Source organism: Microplitis mediator, chromosome 9, assembly GCF_029852145.1.
Source record: "Microplitis mediator isolate UGA2020A chromosome 9, iyMicMedi2.1, whole genome shotgun sequence".
In the NCBI taxonomy this organism is placed as follows: Eukaryota; Metazoa; Arthropoda; class Insecta; order Hymenoptera; family Braconidae; genus Microplitis; species Microplitis mediator.
In genome coordinates this window covers 6,926,235-6,945,872 of record NC_079977.1, presented here as the reverse complement: position 1 = coordinate 6,945,872, position 19,638 = coordinate 6,926,235, and the positions used below count along the sequence as shown (strand labels likewise).

General features: G+C 28.1%; 1 protein-coding gene across 3 annotated transcripts in view; it reads right to left on the bottom strand.

Annotated features, from left to right (window-relative positions):
* Positions 1–19,638, bottom strand: part of LOC130674133 (nuclear hormone receptor E75) — a 131,132-nt gene that overhangs the window by 41,375 nt on the left and 70,119 nt on the right. The window contains exon 1 of one of the 3 annotated variants that reach the window (XM_057479393.1): positions 5,689–5,857. The exons of the other annotated variants lie outside the window; for them this stretch is intronic. Within the exon in view, the coding sequence (XP_057335376.1) occupies positions 5,689–5,842 (154 nt within the window). The 5' untranslated portion in view covers positions 5,843–5,857. Of the gene's footprint in view, positions 1–5,688; positions 5,858–19,638 lie in introns of those variants that run through there. 3 annotated transcript variants of the gene reach the window in all.

Here is a 19,638-nt window from a genome sequence, read left to right as displayed (position 1 = left end):
CTCGCTAATAGCTGAGGGCAATGACCAACCATGATCTATAACTATATAAGATATAAATACATGTAGACTTTGTTAAGACATACAGGTATAGTACATGTGTATGTGCAAATATATGAATATATATATGTAATGCTGGTTAGGTTGATGACAACCGTTGAAATTTAGTTAAAGACTACACATGGGCATTGCGTTTAAGTAACGCTTTAATTTTTACACGAGGGGAGAAAGATTTAGGTCGAAGATAAGATCGAAGATTGGCACGCGCAGGTCTGTTGTAATAAATTTTATGATAAATATTTAATCCAAATAATTATTTTCGTGGATTTTTTTTTTTTTTTAGTTATTATTTTATTACATATTTATTTTACCAAAAGTAAACGAATTATGGATTTTTTAAAAACGATAAATTAAAAAAAAAAATATTTTAAAAAATTGCACTTATAGTCTTTTTAATTTTCTACATGTGCATTTTTTCAGTTCATTTTTTTTTTCAAATTTAATTGTTCAAAATAAAATTATAAAAAATAAACAAATGTATATATATATAAATATATATAATATATATAAAAATATTTATATATATTTTGCAAATAGTCTTGGATCTAAAGAAGGCCAGACTCTGGTCATAAGCATGACCTGATTGTTCTCAGTATACTTTGTTTCATATTTATATATATATATTAAAATTATAATCGACAAAATAAAAATCATCCACTGAATCGTCTGGCGTATTTTTAAAAATAATTTAAATAAAAAAAAAGTATTATTTAATTTCAATGACTTTAATGATTCCATTGAACTTTCGGTTATTTAATTTATAAAGCTATTATTATTTTTTTTATCGATTTCATAACTCGACAATTAAATAATTTAATAATATTTATTTAACACGATAAATTTTAAGTGATGATAAATTGTTTGAGCCTTAAGATATAAATTAAAAGAAAAAAAAATAATAATAATAATAAGAGCCGTGACGTCCTTGGTTCACTTAGGGGTTAGTGCCCGATATTGTTCAGACAAATAAAATGTCGTTTCGTTTATTTTTATAACCTAATCATGTTGAACGACTATAATTTTTATATATGTGAAGTAATAAATTTATTAAATTTCTTTGTTTAATATATAGATATATATATTAACATAATTAATATGATTTAAAAAATGATTAAATATGTACGATTACATTTATTTAATTTAGTATAATCTATTGTTTACATCGAGTTGTTGATATAAAACAACATTAAGATCTCATCAGCGCTTTCTCCGAGCATTGCCCGACAGCACGATCGAGAGTAAAAGCTTTCTCAGAGAAAGAGGCGCAATAAGAAAGAAAGCATGAGAGGGATAAGAACAGGTCGCGGTAAAAGATACAACTCGAAGAAAGGTGAAAGCACTCTCACCAAGACTACTAATTTTTATGCGTTCCAGTATCAACATAAATAACAACAATACAATTTTTTTCTTTGCAATGTATTGTTAAATATAGATATACATTTCTAAAAAATTAATTTGTTATGATTTTAATAATTTTAAATAATTAGTGATATAGGGGAGGGGGCGGGGGCAAAATCGAGTACATATAAAAAATTCATTTTCGCGGGTAAAAGGGGATACCTCCTAAAAAAAAATGGAAAAAAAAATTTCTGCATATTAAATAAATTTTTTGGAAGTAATTTACATAAAAAAAAAATTACATTTTAGATAATTATTGGATACAATGGGTAAAAAATTTTTTTTGAAGTTTTTATTATAAAAAAAAAGTCATTAATATTATTTAACTGAGACTCGATTTTTGAAAGTTTGAAAAAAAATCAAAATAATGCTCAATTATATTTGAACCGTTTATTTGAGAAACCCCATAAGTCATGTTTTTTACGAAATTGGGTTTTTAGCATTTTTGGGTTCTTTGGATGTCTCTCCATAGACATCAATCCAATTAGCGCTTAAAAAAAAATGAACGGGGTGACAGCAATTTCATTTAATTAAAAAACCCCATAAGTCAATGACTCAAATAAACATATGCAGTTTTAGTTTTACAGAAATAATTTTTTTTTTTATTTAAAATTCGCGCTTTTTTGGGAAATTAATTTCAAATGATGTTTTATTGTTGACTGTTATATGACTAATAAAAATGTTTAAATTAATTATAATTTTTTGTAATTTCTGAGTTTCAGAGCTCAAATACATATTTAATACTTCATTTTATCAGTGTCATAAATGATTAGAGTGGAAACATTCAAAAAAACAATCATTTTATAATTTTTTTTTCCGTTTGGTTGAGAAACCCCATAAAATCAATCAACTTTAAATAATTTTTTTAAGTAGTTTCAGTTAAAAAATTAAATTTTTCTTATTGGAATCTTTTCCAGAGACGCTAACATTATTGTATTCAATTAATTATTTATTATTTGAATGTCAAGTTTTTTCAAAAAAATGTTTTTTGTGTTTCCTGAACAATTTTGTTTTCTTGACTTATGGGGTTTCTCAAATAAACGATTCAATTTGGAAGGTTTGAAAAACATTTAAAAATAAAAATTTTGATGATACTGAAGTTAGCCGGTCTGACAATTTTTAGATTTTTTTAAAATCGGTAAATCATAAAAAAAAAATATTTAAAAAAATTGCACTTAAATTTTTTTAAATTTTCTACACGTGCATATTTTTATTTTTATTTTTTTTTTGTAATCGGATTGTTGAAAAAAAAAATCCGAAAATTGCTGATCTGGTCTGTAAACTTCAGGATCATAAATGTTGGGGGTACTCCCTTTGCCCCCCCCCCCCCCCCGTCCCCTATGTTTAAATAAACAGTGTAAAAATTATCAAAAAATTTGAATTATTAAATTGGGATAAAAATTTGCACGTAATTTAAATAATAAAAATAATTATAACTGTTTAATTATTGTGTATATGAATAGAATACCATGATGTGACTATTTAACGCTGCTTATTGATATATGTATATACGAATAAATGTTGAGTAAGAAAGAGAATAAAAATAAAAAAATAAATAAAGTAAAAAAAGAACGATGATGGAGACCTCAATAGCGGACGTAGACCCTGTTATGTTACAGAGTAGTACTATTATTTATTTTTTTTATCTTTAAAAAACGGGATCATCGTTTGTGACGTAATAATTTTAATTTTTATCGCAAATTTTTTTATGTATATTTTATTAATACGAAAGCTGATAAATAATATTTATCATACATATATGTCTATATGATAGGATGGAATTAAAAAAAAAATAATTCGTGGAGATTCTGGCCTAAATAAAAAATAATACAGTTGTTTTGGGTTAGATTTAGTCGCGTTGCGTAATATTGTAACTTATAACTGAAGCGTATTTTCGGGAGTTGTTTACAAAAAAAAAAAAAGAAAAAAAATGTGGGCCATCAGCATATTCGGCTCGACTTTATTACTATTCTTCGGACGAGCGAACCGCACAATAAAAAACGATTTCTATTACACATGACAGTGACCGACACTTTGGTTACGTTACATCGTTTATAATTATGTGACCATGCTTAAATATTTACATATATATTACGTGATTAAATATATATATCCGGTAAAAATTAAAATTTATTCTTTTCAATTAAAAATTTCACTTCCGGTTAGTTTTTTAAATCTCTGATCTTTAAATTTTTAGTAATGATTTTTTTCAACGTAATTGTGATTAGAATATATAATTACGGTTTTCAATTTTAATACAATTCGTTAAAAAAAAAATATATGTATAAAAAAAAATTTTCGCGCATTATTGTAATTCTTGTGATAATAAAAAAAAAAAAAATTTTACTGAGTTGAAAAAAAAAATTTTTGAATGTGAATGGAGCAGTTTTTATTCTGAGGTGTGCGAAAATTTTTAATTTCAAATTTGAAAAAATTGATTGTGTGTCCGAGTAAAAAAACAAATTCTAGTTTAGTCTTCAAAAGCCTCAATTCCTTTGATGTTTTATTTGCTGCCCAGAAAGTAACTCTACTTAGGACTCAAAATCCTCAATGAGAACTATGAGGTCGAAATGCGAATAATTTGTCAATTTTAAATTATTAGTAAGACCTCAAAATCCTAAACGAATGAAAAGTTATATTTTGAATTTTGAAAAATTTTAGATAGAAAAGGGAGGGGAGAGAATACGACGCAGACTTTTGAGGTTCAAATGGGGATAAAATTATTTCTGTATATTTTGAGTATTTTGAGGCTCATATCCAGATTTTGTTACTCCAGTTTAGTCCTCAAAGAGGTAAAATTGGTCGTACCTACTACTTTGAGGACTGAACTATAGGATAACTTTCTACTGTTGTCAATCTCAAAATTCTAAATTGATTCCAAAAACCTCATTGAGAACTTTAAGACTTAAATCTGAATTTGTTTTTTGATTCAGGAATCGACAATTTTTATTTTGCAAGTACTCTATTGAAATTTTTTTTTTTATTATTCACGATAGACTGATTAGAGCGTTGATCGTTATGGTTGCACATTAAATGTCATCATAAATCGACCTGAAAAGTCTATCCCCCGTTGCTCCCACGATTTACTAGTCAACAGTACCGTAAGGTTCTCACGAAGGAATAGTCACAATGACGGAATTTGCGTCTTCCGCTTGTGTTAACGGGAAGTGGCAAAAGCTAGCAAATTATTTTCAGTGCAATACTTCCCTTTTTGATACCAAATAAATTCGAAATTTCCCTCTACAATTATGAGTAAACTGGAGCCAGGACAAATAATTAATCTATTTCTAAACATTGTTCAATTATGGGGTGAAAAATATTTAATTTCGAGTCATTTTCAAATAAAAAAAAATAAAAGGCATCAGTTTTTTTTATTCTTTTTGCATTTTTTCGTCCTCGTTTACTGAAAATCGCGGGAAAAATTTTTTTCAAAAATTCTTCCCGTGTATATATAATTACATACATATATATATATTAAAATATGTAAGAAAAAATAACATATTAACTAGATTTATTTAAATTTCGCGAATTTCATAGTACCAGAGTCATCACACGGCTTTAATGCGAAACTCTTATGCGAATATATATAGAATAAAGTCGTTTCACGTCCACTAGATGGCAAGACGCGAGCTCAGGGACAATGTCAATGTCAGTGAACACGTGAGACGGCTAACCGGTGGAAAATCGATACCTTTTGCTGTTAAATGAACTTCAATATTCCCCAGGTTTCCATTATCAAGACTTTTATTTAATCCTTCCATCTAAATTATAATTACTTATATACAATTACGTGACTCAAAACAAATTAAGTTCCAAATTCAAATTTCGACTTTAGAAGTAATTGCGTTTTTATTTTTTATTTCATTCAATTTTCGATAAAAATTGCAAACCTCAAGGATTTTCTATTTTTTTTAAATGTCAAGGGGGTGAAAAATTTTTTATCTGCTGTTGAAAAAATTCCGATGTGTCAGGATTGACGTTTCAGATCAAAATCATTTATTTTTATTTAAATTAAATTAAAATTTTTAATTGTTAATTATTTATTTATCGTTAAAAAAATTAAATTTTAATGGATGAACTCTAAGTCAAGGCGTTCATAGACTTGCGCGGCATAAAGTAACTACGTTCATAACAATATAATACGTATATACATGTAATTAGCTCAATTATAAAAGATTAATAATTGCAATTAATTAAAAAAAAAATGATTAAATAGTTAATGATAAAACGCACCTCTTTGACGAAGAGATCGTCGGGGTTTAACTTTATCTGGCTTAGTAATTACGACGGTGACTTCGCAGACTTTAACAGGATCCGAACCCGGCTGGATATTTTTTTTTTTTACAGGTGTATTTTCACTATCACTCTTGTGCGATTTGTCTGACATGTTTACTATCAATCACTTGATTATAATTCTATTTTTTTTGTAAATTAATTGAGAATTGTCATCCGTTTAATAAAAAACGTGTTGAGATACTGCTCCGCGGTATGGGATCTGTTGGATACCCGTACAAGGGTTGATACATTAATGGAGGGGATCAAACAGGATCTTTGTAGCGCAAGCGTCAACTTGTATTATTAACTGGATATATATTTTGTAATCGCAAAAAAATCCTTTCATTTAAATTAGATAATTATTTTTCAAAATTTAACCCCCATAAAATTTTAGGCTCTGCATATAAATTAATATAAATAAGTTTGAGATGAATTATAAATATATAAAAAAAAAAATTGACTTTATTCAGAAAATGGGATGGAGATGAAAAAGTTCATTGACGTCATTGCGTTCGACGTAAAAAAAAAAGCGCGTAAATTTCCAATGGTAAGTAAAATAATTTTTCGAAATATGGAAATAATAAAAAAGGTAACAATCGACATCTTTGACGATATTTTATATAAATTATTTATGAGTGTATTTCTGCTGTCATCTTTTAGGGATTTCATAAGTGGAATCACTCGTTTATAAGATTTATATTTATAAATAAAAGTAAATTGTAAGTTCGGTGACCTAGAGTATTATCGAATAACAGATGGGCGTAGTACGTTCGTAAAGCAACTGGTTTATGGAAATAGAAATAATATTATCATATATGAAAACTTACAATCAGTAGTGAAAATACTTTTTCAGGTGAATTTCATTAAATGGCGAGAGAAAAAGTTCTCTGACTTACCTGAAACAAAAAGAAAAAAATATAAGACTTATATCATTGTTTGGTTTTAATATAAAAATTTGTACACCGAAAAAAGGAAATATTTGTCCAAAATAAATCAATTTATTTGTGGCTTTTCTTTTAATATTTCTTAATGACATATAAATATATTTGGTATAACTAAATATGACAGTTGATTTGAATAATTTTATAATTTGACTGAAATATATAATTTATTTTCGGTAAATAAATGATATATTTGTAGTAAAAATATCAAATTTGTGACGAAGAACGGAAAATTTGGCGATACTTAAGCTCATGGCCCAACTAACCTTCTCTCTAAACATGAATAAGTGAAATAAGTGAATATTCACAAATTTTGAGTGGCAACCGAACCACTTTTTAAAATTATTGGTTCGGTTTGCACTTGGAATTAGTGAATATTCACTTATTTTCACTAATTCATGTTTAGAGAGTTTATTTGCAGCAATTGGATCATTTCTTTACCTCAAATAAATCATATAATTCAAATATACGATATTTTTCCCGAGTCAAAAATCAAATTCTAGTTTAGTCCCCAAAAGCCTCAATTCCTTTGATGTTTTATTCGCCGCCCAGAAAGTAACTCTACTTTAGTACTCAAAATCCTCAATGAGAACTATGGCGAATGATTCATCGATTTTGAATTATAACTAAGATCTCAAAATCCTCAATGAATCAAAAATTATATTTTGGACTTTTAAAAATTTTAGATAGAAAAGAAAGGGGAGAGAATACGACGGAGACTTTTGAGATTCAAATGCGGATCAAATTGTTCCTTTATGTTTTGAGTATTTTGAGGCTCTAATTCAGATTTTGTTACTCCAGTTTAGTCCTCAAAGTGGTAAAATTGGTCGTAACTACTTCTTTGAGGACTAAACTAGGATAACTTTCTATACTGTTGTCAATCTTCACATTTTAAATTGATCCTCAAAAACCTCATTGAGAAATTTGAGACTCAAATCTGAATTTGTTTTTTGACTCATGGCTTAAATAAATATTTTTTTCAGTTCATTATAAATAGAAGACGTAAAAAGTAGTCATTATTGATAAACAACGAATTGAGTACGTTGCACTGTAAGTACGTTGACATCTACATTGAGTTTTATCGATGTACTAGACAACGTCATTTATTACTTTGTCTAGTAGAGTTTTATTATTAATATGTTTAGAGGTGTGTAATAAAAAACTTTTGGTAAATATAATATGTTTTATTGGAAATTAAATATAATATACAATCAAAGTCTACATTAAGAGTTTTAAGGTAAAAGACCCAATTATTGTCTCTTTATTGACATTTATTTATTCACTTCCTTTAAAAGTTATAAATACTTTTATATTGTCGTCAGAATAATTTACTGCTCGGTTTAAAAACCCGGTAACAATAAATTGTTTTGTTCTAAACTTATTTTATTGAAATAAATTGATGACACAGAAAAAAGGATTTCTTGACGTAAGAAAAATTTTTCATTATGAATTGAAGTCTAAAATTTTCTTAGGACTAGAAAAAATTTTCCGACGAAAGAAATTTTTTTTCACACCAATAAACTTCTTGCACTGAGAAAATTTTTTATTGCCCCAAGAAATGTTTTGTTTTCAATTTATAATGCAAAAAATTCTTGGGATAAGTAAAAATTTTTTGCTTCAAGAAATCCTATTTTTTTATGTATGTCAAGATTTTAAAAAATTGTGTTTTAATAGAGGACATTGTGGAGAGTACACAGAAGAAAAGGATTTCTTGGCACAAAAAATTTTTACTTTCCCTAAGAAATTTTTTTTTGCCCCAAGAAAATTTATGTACCTGAAGATCGGAATGTTTTTTGCGGAACGAAAATAAAAAAACAAAATGTGAAGTAAAGAATCTACTGAATTTAGATTTCTGAAATGTTTCATACGTCAGCCGGAAATTGCAGCCATCCCCAATTACCCCTCGTCACCCTTAAGCAGTAGAATTTCATAAATGTTTTCATTTTTGTTGCGCAAAGTTTTCTTGGGGCGAGTAAAAAATTTTTTTTCGTGTAGGCATCCGAAAAAAGTCACTACCTAAAGATTTTTAAATTTAAATCTTCAAAAATTTGGACTTTCAATAAAGTTATGAAGTTGGTCAAAAATAAACCAAAGATTAAAAATAAAAACAAGAAAATTTTTCAATTAATTACGATCATCAATTATCAAATCGGTATCAATAATGATCATAATTTTGATTGCAATTAAAAAAATAAAATTTCTTTTTATGAATTTTGGCACTACTATGGTAATTAAAAGAACAGCTTCCTTACCGACGTTCACATATTAAAGCGCGCGTCGTGCCATATAAACATACATATATATATGTATATCATGTCCATCCAGAGTGATAAGAGAGGGTACTCTGCGTTGCCGACGCTCGCAAATTGCAGACATGTGGAGTCGCGGGCAGTGGCGCCGCGATACAGTTTGCCAACTCGCGAAACTAATATCAGTGGAAGTGATAATATATAAATTTAGGTGGGGGAAAATGACGCGTGCGCGACAGCGATAGCTGAATAGAAAGGGAGAATGTATTAGTTATATCTTGGAAATTTACCTAGCGTTGGGGGAACCGAGTCGTCAGGTCGTTGACCGCGCGAGAAGGAAAGTAGGACAACACGAGGCGAACGCTAAGAGCTAATACATCGAGGCCTTGAGATCACTGACGCATGCGTCTTACATTCTCTGTCTCATGCACTTGTGTTATTTTTCAATACTTCTTTCTCTCTTTATTATATTTTATTTTTCTATTAATATATTATCTTAATTAGCAAATAAACCATTCATTATTTTACCATAATATTCAGATTTTTATTTAAATATTTCTTTTTTTTTATATATATATTGTGTTGAAATATTTGATATTTATAAATTTTAATTATTGTTAAATATATATAAATATATGATAATAAGTTTGGGTCGCCCAAATTAATGGAATTATTACGTCATATCAGAGAGATTTTACATAATTGTAAAACTTTACGTAATGTGTACAAAAAAATTTTTTTTTTAACCAATTCTCGAATCATCCTGATATTTATCAGATAATTGTACAAAAAAAATGTAAATGTGTAATACATATGAGTATCATAAAAAATATGAACGAAAATCCGACATATATTTAAATTTGTAAGACAATAATTTTGAAAAATAGATTATGGATCTGAAGATGTCAAATTTTTTTTTGCCTGTCAAAAAAATTTAAAATAAAATCGCAAGTGCTGATTACGTGGAGAAAAATAAATATAATAATTTATAGTGATTAACTAAATTATAATATGAATTTATGTATATATATATGAACTAATGAAATAAATTATCAGGAGAATATAAACATATCGTAGGTTGTTGGCCGATGTAGAAAACGAGAACAGCTAGAAAGTTTTGTGAAAGTCGTTTCAAAGGAGCCAAGTGCAATTGCATGTTGCACCTTGTAGGTCCACTTATACTTAAATGAAAAGGTAAACATATTTAAGCGAGAGTGGAAAACAAGTTACACAATATCTTGGGCATTACATCGTGGATAACTGATGGGTCGTTATGTATATGACAATGTAACCCGGTTTTAAATTAAATAATATAATTAAGTACAAATTTTTTTTTTAGTGCACAGAAAAAAAGGATTTCCTGGCAGTAAAAATTTTTACTTATCCTAAGAAAATTTTTGCATTTTAAATTGAAAACAAAAATTTTTTTGGCGCTAGAAAAAATGGGGATTTTACGGTTTCCGTGCGGCTGCTAAATCCTTGTAGAACTCGATGAAATTTGGACTTTTTTGGAGAATAAAATTTTTCGATATCTCGCTTAGTTTCGAAAAAAAATAGATTTCGAGAAAAATGCGATTTTTTCAAAAAAGTTAAAAATTTCATTGATTTTAATATTTTAAAATTTTTTTGAATTTTTTTTCTGAAAGTACATTTAAGGATGAAAATTTTGAAAAAAAAATGTCTAAATTAGTCCATTTTTGAAAAAGTTACAGCTATTTCAGAAAAAGCCTAATTTCGTCGTTCTACAAAATTCGCGGTCCGGAAAGTGTAGAGTTCCCGAAACAATTCCACAGATTTTAAGATCCAAAATTTTTTTTTGTATTTTTTTCCGGAAAGTAAATTTACAGATGAAAATTTTGAAAAAAAAAATGTCTGAACTAGTCCATTTTTGAAGAAGTTACAGCTATTTGAGAAAAAGCCTAATTTCGAGTTGTACAAAATTCGCGATCCGCAAGCCGTAGAGTTCCCAAAAAAATTTTTTTTCAATTTATAATGCAAAATATTTTTCGCGCCAAGAAAGCCTTTTTTTCTGTGTAGTGACTAAATGTATAAAGACAATACTTTGAGACAAAATAATAATCTTTCCACGGGAAATTGTGGAAATTTCCAGTGGTGGTGAAGGTTGTCCGAGTTAAGGGTCGTTGCAAGTTCATTGCCCTCAATGTTCTACGTGCTAGTTAGGCTGAGTTCACATCCCCGGGAGTAGGAGACTCCAGGTAGGGTGGAAGCTATGACGTCAAACGAGACTTCATCAATAATGTTGAAGAAGATTTTTTTTCTTCCTACGAAGTATATTCTAATTTAAACATTTAATTTTTCTCGTTTACATCCAGCAGTAGTTTAAAAATTATATTTTTCCAAACAATAGATTATAGTAAATAATAAGATTTAATGCTCTATCAAAGTGTTGTACTGTCATATTTCTTGTTTGTCTGAACAGATGTAAAGAAATTCAAGCGACGTAATACCAAATCAATTGACCTAATTCTTTTGACAGCAGCTTTAGTTGAACATGGAATAGAACCCTATTGAAAATTATTATGTACTAAAATCTTTTCTTATTTTTATTTTTATCAGTTATCGCCAATGTAATAAATTAGTCCGGCTGAATGCCTCAATAAAATGACAAGAAATATCAATAGCGTAAAAGATATTCTACTTTGTGTAAAAAAATATTATATTTTTTTTTGTTACAACATCAAAGTTAAATTTACAACTTATTTTTTCTGCATTCAGAATTTATTACAATAAATTTTTTATATATTTTAATTTACAAAAGATGAGAGGTCGTCGCGAACCGATGAGTACGTCCTTCAAAACAAGAAACAACTGCTAGTTCATCGATCTACAATGAGGATAATCGTTTTATGCCCTCGACGTTTCTGCTTGTCTTCTCATACAATGTTATATAAATGTATAGGTATATATAGCTTTAGACTTTAAACGATGTTTTGCATTGTATTCTCGAATATTAAATATAAATGTCTATTTAAACGGGTTTTCTAATTAAATATTAACTAATTGAATCTTGGGATTCGTTTTTTCATCGATAATTTTTATGGTTGATATGCAGGCCGGAAATTGAACGAGCCCCTAAGAAAAAAATTTTACTAGTGTGTACTTTTTTGGTCCTCAAATAAATACTCGGTATCAATATGACCCAACTATAAAAAAAAAAGTTCAAAGCATGGGACAAAATGCTTCCCTTTAAAAAAAATTAACCCCCTGACTTTTATTTTACTTCAGTTGCTCAACAAAATGAATTTTTCTCAAAAAAATAAAACTACAAATTTCTTCAAAAGATTCTTAAGATTTTTTTTTTTACTCTGATAAAAAAATTCTGATATGGAATTTTGCTCCAAAGAACGTAAGTTTTAAAAAATAAATATTAACAATGCATTGATTTTTAATATGAATCATAAAAATTTTCTCTAAATTATTCATATAAAAATATATGTCCGATTTCAAAATTAGAAATTTTTTGTAGTAATTTTGGGTGGCCCAAATTTCTTCATGACGTCAATGTTGCCCTGAGGACGCATTTTGCCTCTTACGAAATGAATAAAAAAATTGTAGCAGGCTCGTCTTGCCCCCCCCCCCCTCCCCACCCTATTTTCAAAAACAATTTTCTACACGTGTTTATATTTTACTACTCAATAAAGTTAACGATTTAAATTGAATAAAAATATCTGTTTATCTAGTTAATTAATACAATGTAATTAATTTCTAGTAAAGTTAATCAAGAGGTAATTAAGTGTAATAAGAAAATATGAAAGTGATAAGTAATTGTTATGAGTTCAGTGAACTTTTAGAAAAATGAAATATCAATCAACAACATTCATTATTAAATTTATATATATAAATATTTTATTTTCTTTTCCCATTAATCTAATTAGAAATAACTTGAAAAATAAGTATATGAGTATTTAATTACTAGAATTATAAATTGACTGTTTGAAGACGTAAAAAAAATATATAAATTTATACCTTGGAGGTATTATTGTTTTTTTTTTTTTAATGAAATTCATTTTCTGTTACCCAGACGCTTAGACTATTGATGGCATGTTTTTTTTTTCATTACCATGCAATATATATTTTTGTAATTTTGACTAATAGTAGTTCTTAAACTTGAGTACTCTGTAAAAAGATTTCGGAGTAAATGCGGATTAAATCTGAAATGAATTTGAAGCGGATGATCGTTCAATTATTTAACCCCCTCGGAGTGAAGTTTATTTTAATATTGAAACTCCGATTCGGAGTGAAATTTACTTCTAAGAGGAGATTATTTTAATATTAAAATTCTAAATTGGAGTAAATGCGGATTTAATTAAAATCCAGCTAACTCCGAAATCACACGAGTCAAAAAACAAATTCTAGTTTAGTCCTCAAAAGCCTCAATGTCTTTGATGTTTTTCGCCGCCCAGAAAGTAACTCTACTTTAGTACTCGAAATCCTCAATGGGAACTATGAGGTCTAAATGCGAATAAATTATCAATTTCAAATTATAAGTCAGACTTCAAAATCTTCGATGAATCAAAAGTTATATTTTGGACTTTTAAAAATTTTAGATAGAAAAGGGAGGGGAGAGAATACGTCGAACGAGACTTTTGAGGTTCAAATGCGAATCAAATTGTTCCTGTATGTTTTAAGTATTTTGAGGCTCTAATCCAGATATTGTTACTCCAGTTTAGTCCTCAAAGTGGGAAAATTGGTCGTAACTTCTACTTTGAGGACTAAACTAGGATACCTTTCTATACTGTTGTCAATCTTAAAATTATAAATTGACCCTCAAAAAACCTCATTGAGCCTTAAATCCAAATTTGTTTTTTGACTCGGGCACTCAACTGAATAATCAAACTCCTTATTTACTCCGTATGCGGAGTAATTTTCCTTAAAACTCTTGAATTCTGAGTAACGGAGTAAATTTAAATAAAATCCGAATTGACTCCCAATTTTTATGATTCTGAAGTTACTAGACAACTAACAATTTTCGCATTATTGTTTCAACAAATAAATTAAAAAATCAAAATATGCACCTATAGAAAATTTTAGAAACTACAGGTGCAATTTTTTGAAATATTTTTTTTTCTAATTTATCGTTTCAAAAATAAAATCCAAAAATTATTAGACATCGGCTGACTTCAGTATCATCTAATTTTTTACAGTATAATCTCATAAATTTTTATTTGTTAAAATATTTCATTTTTTTTTTGTTTTTCTAAAAATTTCTGATTTACAATTTAAAAGAAAAAGGTAGAAAGGTTTATAACTTTTACTATTTTAAAGAAAGGTGAAAGAGTTACATTGCAGCAAACCCTTAAATTTTTTTCGTTGCAGTAAATTTTTTTCCGTTTTATAAAATTTATGCTGTTATAGTTCTAACGGTAGACACGCGATAGAAAAAAATAGTATTTTCTCTAGACTTACGGTTAAAGTTTTAACAACCCGTATATTTTTACCCATAACGGTATTTAAAAAGAAAGGACAAACCTGGTTCTAGTAATAAATGAAAAAAAAAAGGGTAACATTGAAAAGTTAACTCAACTGTACGACTTATGTAGGACGGCAGGCTTGGAAAAAATAATTTTAATATTTTGGAGTTAATTTACGAATCGAGGAAATTCTTTCCTCTACTTTTTTTGACCTTCAGTAATAAAAAGATTAAGAGTAAAAATTTTTCATGGTCATTAGGTCTATTTTTGAAACCTTAACATCCTTTGGAATTCAAAGTTATATTAATCCCTGACTAAATGCAAAAAAAAAGTCGTGAAATTTAAGTGTAAGACCTTTCTCGTTATTTACTTTCTAACAGATGGTCTGTTATTAGTTGAGTCATATTTTACAATTTCCTCTATGCAAAAAAAATGGTCACATAGTTAAAGATTTTCTGTTTAAAAAAAATTTCAAAGAAAGTCGTCAGTTTAAAAAAATAGAATGGGGGCGAGGGTTCATTTTTCTAATGGCCTCCAAAAATTTGTTTTTAAATTTTATGTTTATTAGGGGACAAATGGCTCACGTGCAAATCAACTGACTAGAGTTGGATCTAAAATTGCCCCCCCCCCCCCTTTTTAAAATTTTTGAAACCTTCCAAATAAAGTCAAAATATTTTAGACGATCGTGATAAAATTTTCCTATGGGTTTAATAATAAACTAATAAAATTCAGCTGACCGTATTGCCCCCCGCTTTTCTATGATGGTCAAAAACAGTATCGTCATTCCAATATTTTGTTAAATGATCCTGAAGTTAACAGACAATTAATAATTTTAGGATTTTTTTTTAGAACAAATTTATGAGAAAAAAAAAAACTAAAAAAATGCACATGTAGAAAATTCAAAAAACTATATGTGCAATTTTTCAAAATATTTTTTTTTTTTATTTATATTTACAAAAAAATCCAAAAATTATTTGACGTCGGCTATCTTCAGTATCATTTCGTTAATTTTTCTGCTTTTGAATTATCAAATAAATTTTTTGTTAAAAAAAAATTCTAAAAATAGATTTGAAATTTAAAAAATTATTCAGTTTCAAGCAAAACAAATTCATGAGATATAAATATCTTTAAAAACCGTATGTATGGAATATGTATATATTTGTTAAAGTTGAATAAAATATATATACTTCTGGAATTACTTTAGTTATCGTTATACTTTCAAGTGCCAAGAGCACAATAAAATTGTCAAGTTTATTTATTGAGTTGAAAATATAAAATTGAAGGAAAAATAAAATAATTGAGGAAAATATTGTTCAAGTAAAGCGTAAAAAATATGAGTAGAACACAAGTAGGTACGATTGTAGTGATTGGGGATGTGTGCAAGAGGGTGGAAAAGCTCATCGACTGTGCCCGCGCTTCGAGGTCATGAGTTCGTTGACCGGCCAGTGTGCTAGTTGCTAAAACTAGGCCAGTTTTCTTCCCGGGGGAAGATATTAACTATATATACATATAACATATATATTAGATTTAGTTTAAAAAAAAATAATTAACTTATTGTATGTTTACGTAATAGATTTAAAAATTATTAATAGTTTAGAAATTAATATAAGTTTTAAATAGAAGTATGAGATTAGAGCAGCTGGATCTTTACAGACAAATATAATATCTGGATCAAAGCAATATATTGACTGCAATGATGGTATATACTTAGTACCGGGCGAGGCTAGGTCGATGAGATCGACGATTCCAGGCTCATTCGCTGGGTCAGAGGTCATTGTCCTCTCTGACCCATCAAACATTATATATATACATATACATATTTTTTTTAAGTGGATGATTACTTTTGAGTTGATATCTGTCACTAAATTATCATCAAGTCTTATATATTTTATTAAATAATAATATATTTATATACTTTTCTAATAAATTTCTTAAAATTTTTTTTATGACAATAAAATAAATATATTATAAAATGTATATAAGTGAAAGGCAATAAAATTATTTAATAGTGTCTTCTCCCTTTCACTGGCATTTGGACGCGTCATTCTTGGCTCAGAGGTCCAGTAACTCTAGACCACTTTTACTTTCGTACCCATTAGTTCCGATAAAAAAAAGTATTATATTAAATGGACAAAAGAAATTTTTTTAATCTATTTAATAATTTAAAAATTTATTTAAATAACTAATGATAATTAATGTATTATATATTAAATAAATATTTTTAAAATGAGATAAAAATAAAAATAAAAAATATTGTGAAAAAATAAACCTTAAATACTCGAGTATTTTTGTAACGTGGTCTTGGCACGAAAGAATCGTCCGATAAGCGACTGAGAGCACGAGATAAGAGCACCCGACACGGTTAGAGGTTGTTCACCTTGATATGAGTAAGGCGACTTCAGAAAAGGGAATAAGAAACTAAGAGGACTACTTTTTTTTTTTAATTTAAAATAATAAGGGATCACATCAAGTACTTATTTTTATTTGTGTGTTGTTTTATATATAGATTAGGGTGGTCGTTAAAAATTGAATTTTCTCAGGCACCCCATTAAAAGCTGTTTAGTGAAAAAATACGTAGGGAAATTTTTTTTTTCTTAGTAAAAAGAACGCATGCTTCAGGACAATCAGTTCATTTTTCGATACAATCGTGTTTTTTTTAAATATCTCATTAAATATCTCATTAAATATGCAGATTAAAGGAAAAAATCGTAGAATCAATTTTGAAGGAAATTAAATTTTTGACAAAAAAGGTCTTATTCATTTTTTTTATAAAATGTGTATTTACGAAGATATTTAAAAAAAACCGCGATTGTATCGAAAAATGAACTTTGATCGCCCTGAGGCACATGTTCTTTTTTACTAAGAAGGAAAAAACCAAATTTCCCACGTATTTTTTTACTAAAAAAAGTTTCTTACAGGGCGTCTGAGAAAATTTAATTTTCAACGACCACCCTTATATATATATGTGTAGGGGGGAGGGGAGGGGGTACTTGAGAAAATACTAAGATTTCGAGGACTCATATATGTCAAATCTTTTTTTTTTTTTTTAATGATACTCAAAGTAAATAGAGGAAATTTTCAGTTGCCGTTTGAAAGGAAATTTCATTTTTGCGGGCAATCTATCCCCTAAAAAGGTGGAAAAAATTTTATAGAATAATTGGATACAAAGGAAGAAAAACAAATTTTTAATAATTTTTATTATAAAACAAAGTCATTAATATTTTTCGACTAACACTCAATTTTTGAAAATAATTTTGGAATGTTTGAAAAACAATTAAAAAAAAAAAGTTTTGTTTTTATAAAGTACCCCGTTTTGCCCCCCCCCCCCCCCCCCCGTCTTCTACATATAAGTATATTTATTTATAATTACACAATAAAATTGAGTTTATACATAATACCAAGGAGATTTAGCCATAGTTTGACCCCGAATAGAGTTTAACATTACTATAGTATTATAAAACGGTGGGGTAAACACTCTCAGCGACTATGAGCGTATCCGATCGAGGTCAACGGAGACCGGGAGGAGCTAGGCCATTGCCCGCGACTCGGTTTTGAGGTTAGCCAGTCGTCAGCGTCAGCATCACGCAATTAGAAAATACCCAGGGGGAGAGAGTGACAGAGAATTTAAAAAAAAAAAATTATTTGAGTAAATAACTCACGAAATTTTAACACTTGTACTTTTTTTTATCGGTAGCGTCTCATCTATAAATTCTTTCAGGAGTCACGCGTGGGTTTAAATGTTTTTTAGTGAAAGTTAAGAAATAAGAAAGAATAAAAAACTATTATTAACTCTTTGATGGACACCTGGAGTATATAAAACATTCGTAAGATATTTTTTTTAGAAAATTTTGCTTTTTGCAGAAAATTTCATAGCGCAACTTTAAAAAAATTTTGATATTGAGTAAATTCAAAAAAATATCGTCGGGTCAAAAGTATATATGTTTATATATTTATCCGATTTATCACGATTGCACTCGCAGAATTTATCGGATCATAATTAAATTTTTATTTACGTTTTTTTTTATCTTTACTTTGGTCGCGTTCACGTTCGAAGATGAGCAAAATCGGAGGATTGATCTAGAAACCGTAGCCATTTTTTGTTTTAAAAATACTAAAAAATTCATATTCACGTTGTTATTTTTAGAAAATTTAAAAATGGAGTCGGAAATTTATTTTGTCAAATGAATTTCAAAGTAGACGACAGGTTTTAATTTTTTTTTGTTTTATTGTTCCTACGACTATTACTTTTGTTTGACAAAAGTAATAAAAGTTTATTTCCCATGACAACGAGTAAATTTTTATGACTTTATTTTGAACCCAACTTTTAATCCGTATTAATTCCGTGCAATTTACTTTCGATTCTTACTGTCGGATGTAATTTTCAAATCTTCAAATGAAATAATTTTGCATATTAAGGGGAACCACTAGTGTGGAATTTTGAAAAATCAATTCATTTTTTTTTGCATATTTTGATAGTTTATACTTTCAAAAAAAACACTACGATTTCTAGTACATATCTCGAATAGTTTTTTGAGTTACAGCCGCTTATCGGTTTTCGAAAATCCATTTTTCAAAATTGCCGCGTCTATAACTCGAAGACAAATCATCCGATCGATTTGATTTGAACTGCAGTTTCTTTTATATATATTTCTACGTACCCTGAACCTCCAGTTATTTGATCGAATCAAAAATGTAATTTTGGCGGGCCAAAAAGTCATCAAATTTTCGCGCGAAATTTGAACTTTTTTTAAACTCCGCCATTTTGTTAAATTTCAATTTTTTTTTTAACCCGAGGGTCATGGTACGGAAAATACCTTCTAGTTTAATAAACTTTTTGGTTTTTTTTATTTCCGGCACTGCGCAGGTCGCTATCACTGCAGCAGAGAATTTTTTTTTTGAGCGGGAGATCGTGAATAACTCACTGAATTTTGAATTTTTTGGTCCAAAAATTTTATCTCGTATTCATTATATATCCACAAATATATCATCGAAACATTAAAACATTCCATGCAGTAGTTTTCTTTAAAAAAATTCCCAAAAATCATCTTTTTTCACGCGGTCACACTCTTAGCATTAAAATATAATTATTTGTTGTTTCTATTAAAATTTAATTGTAATATCGTCACATAGACCTCGAATTTATATCAACTGACAATGTTTTATAAATTTCGAGTTTAATGATTTATAATATAAAAGATATTAACACTTGAATAATTATTAAAAAAATTTATAACAATGTGTGCAAATTATTAACAGTGAATAATTTCTCATTAAATTTACTCGCTA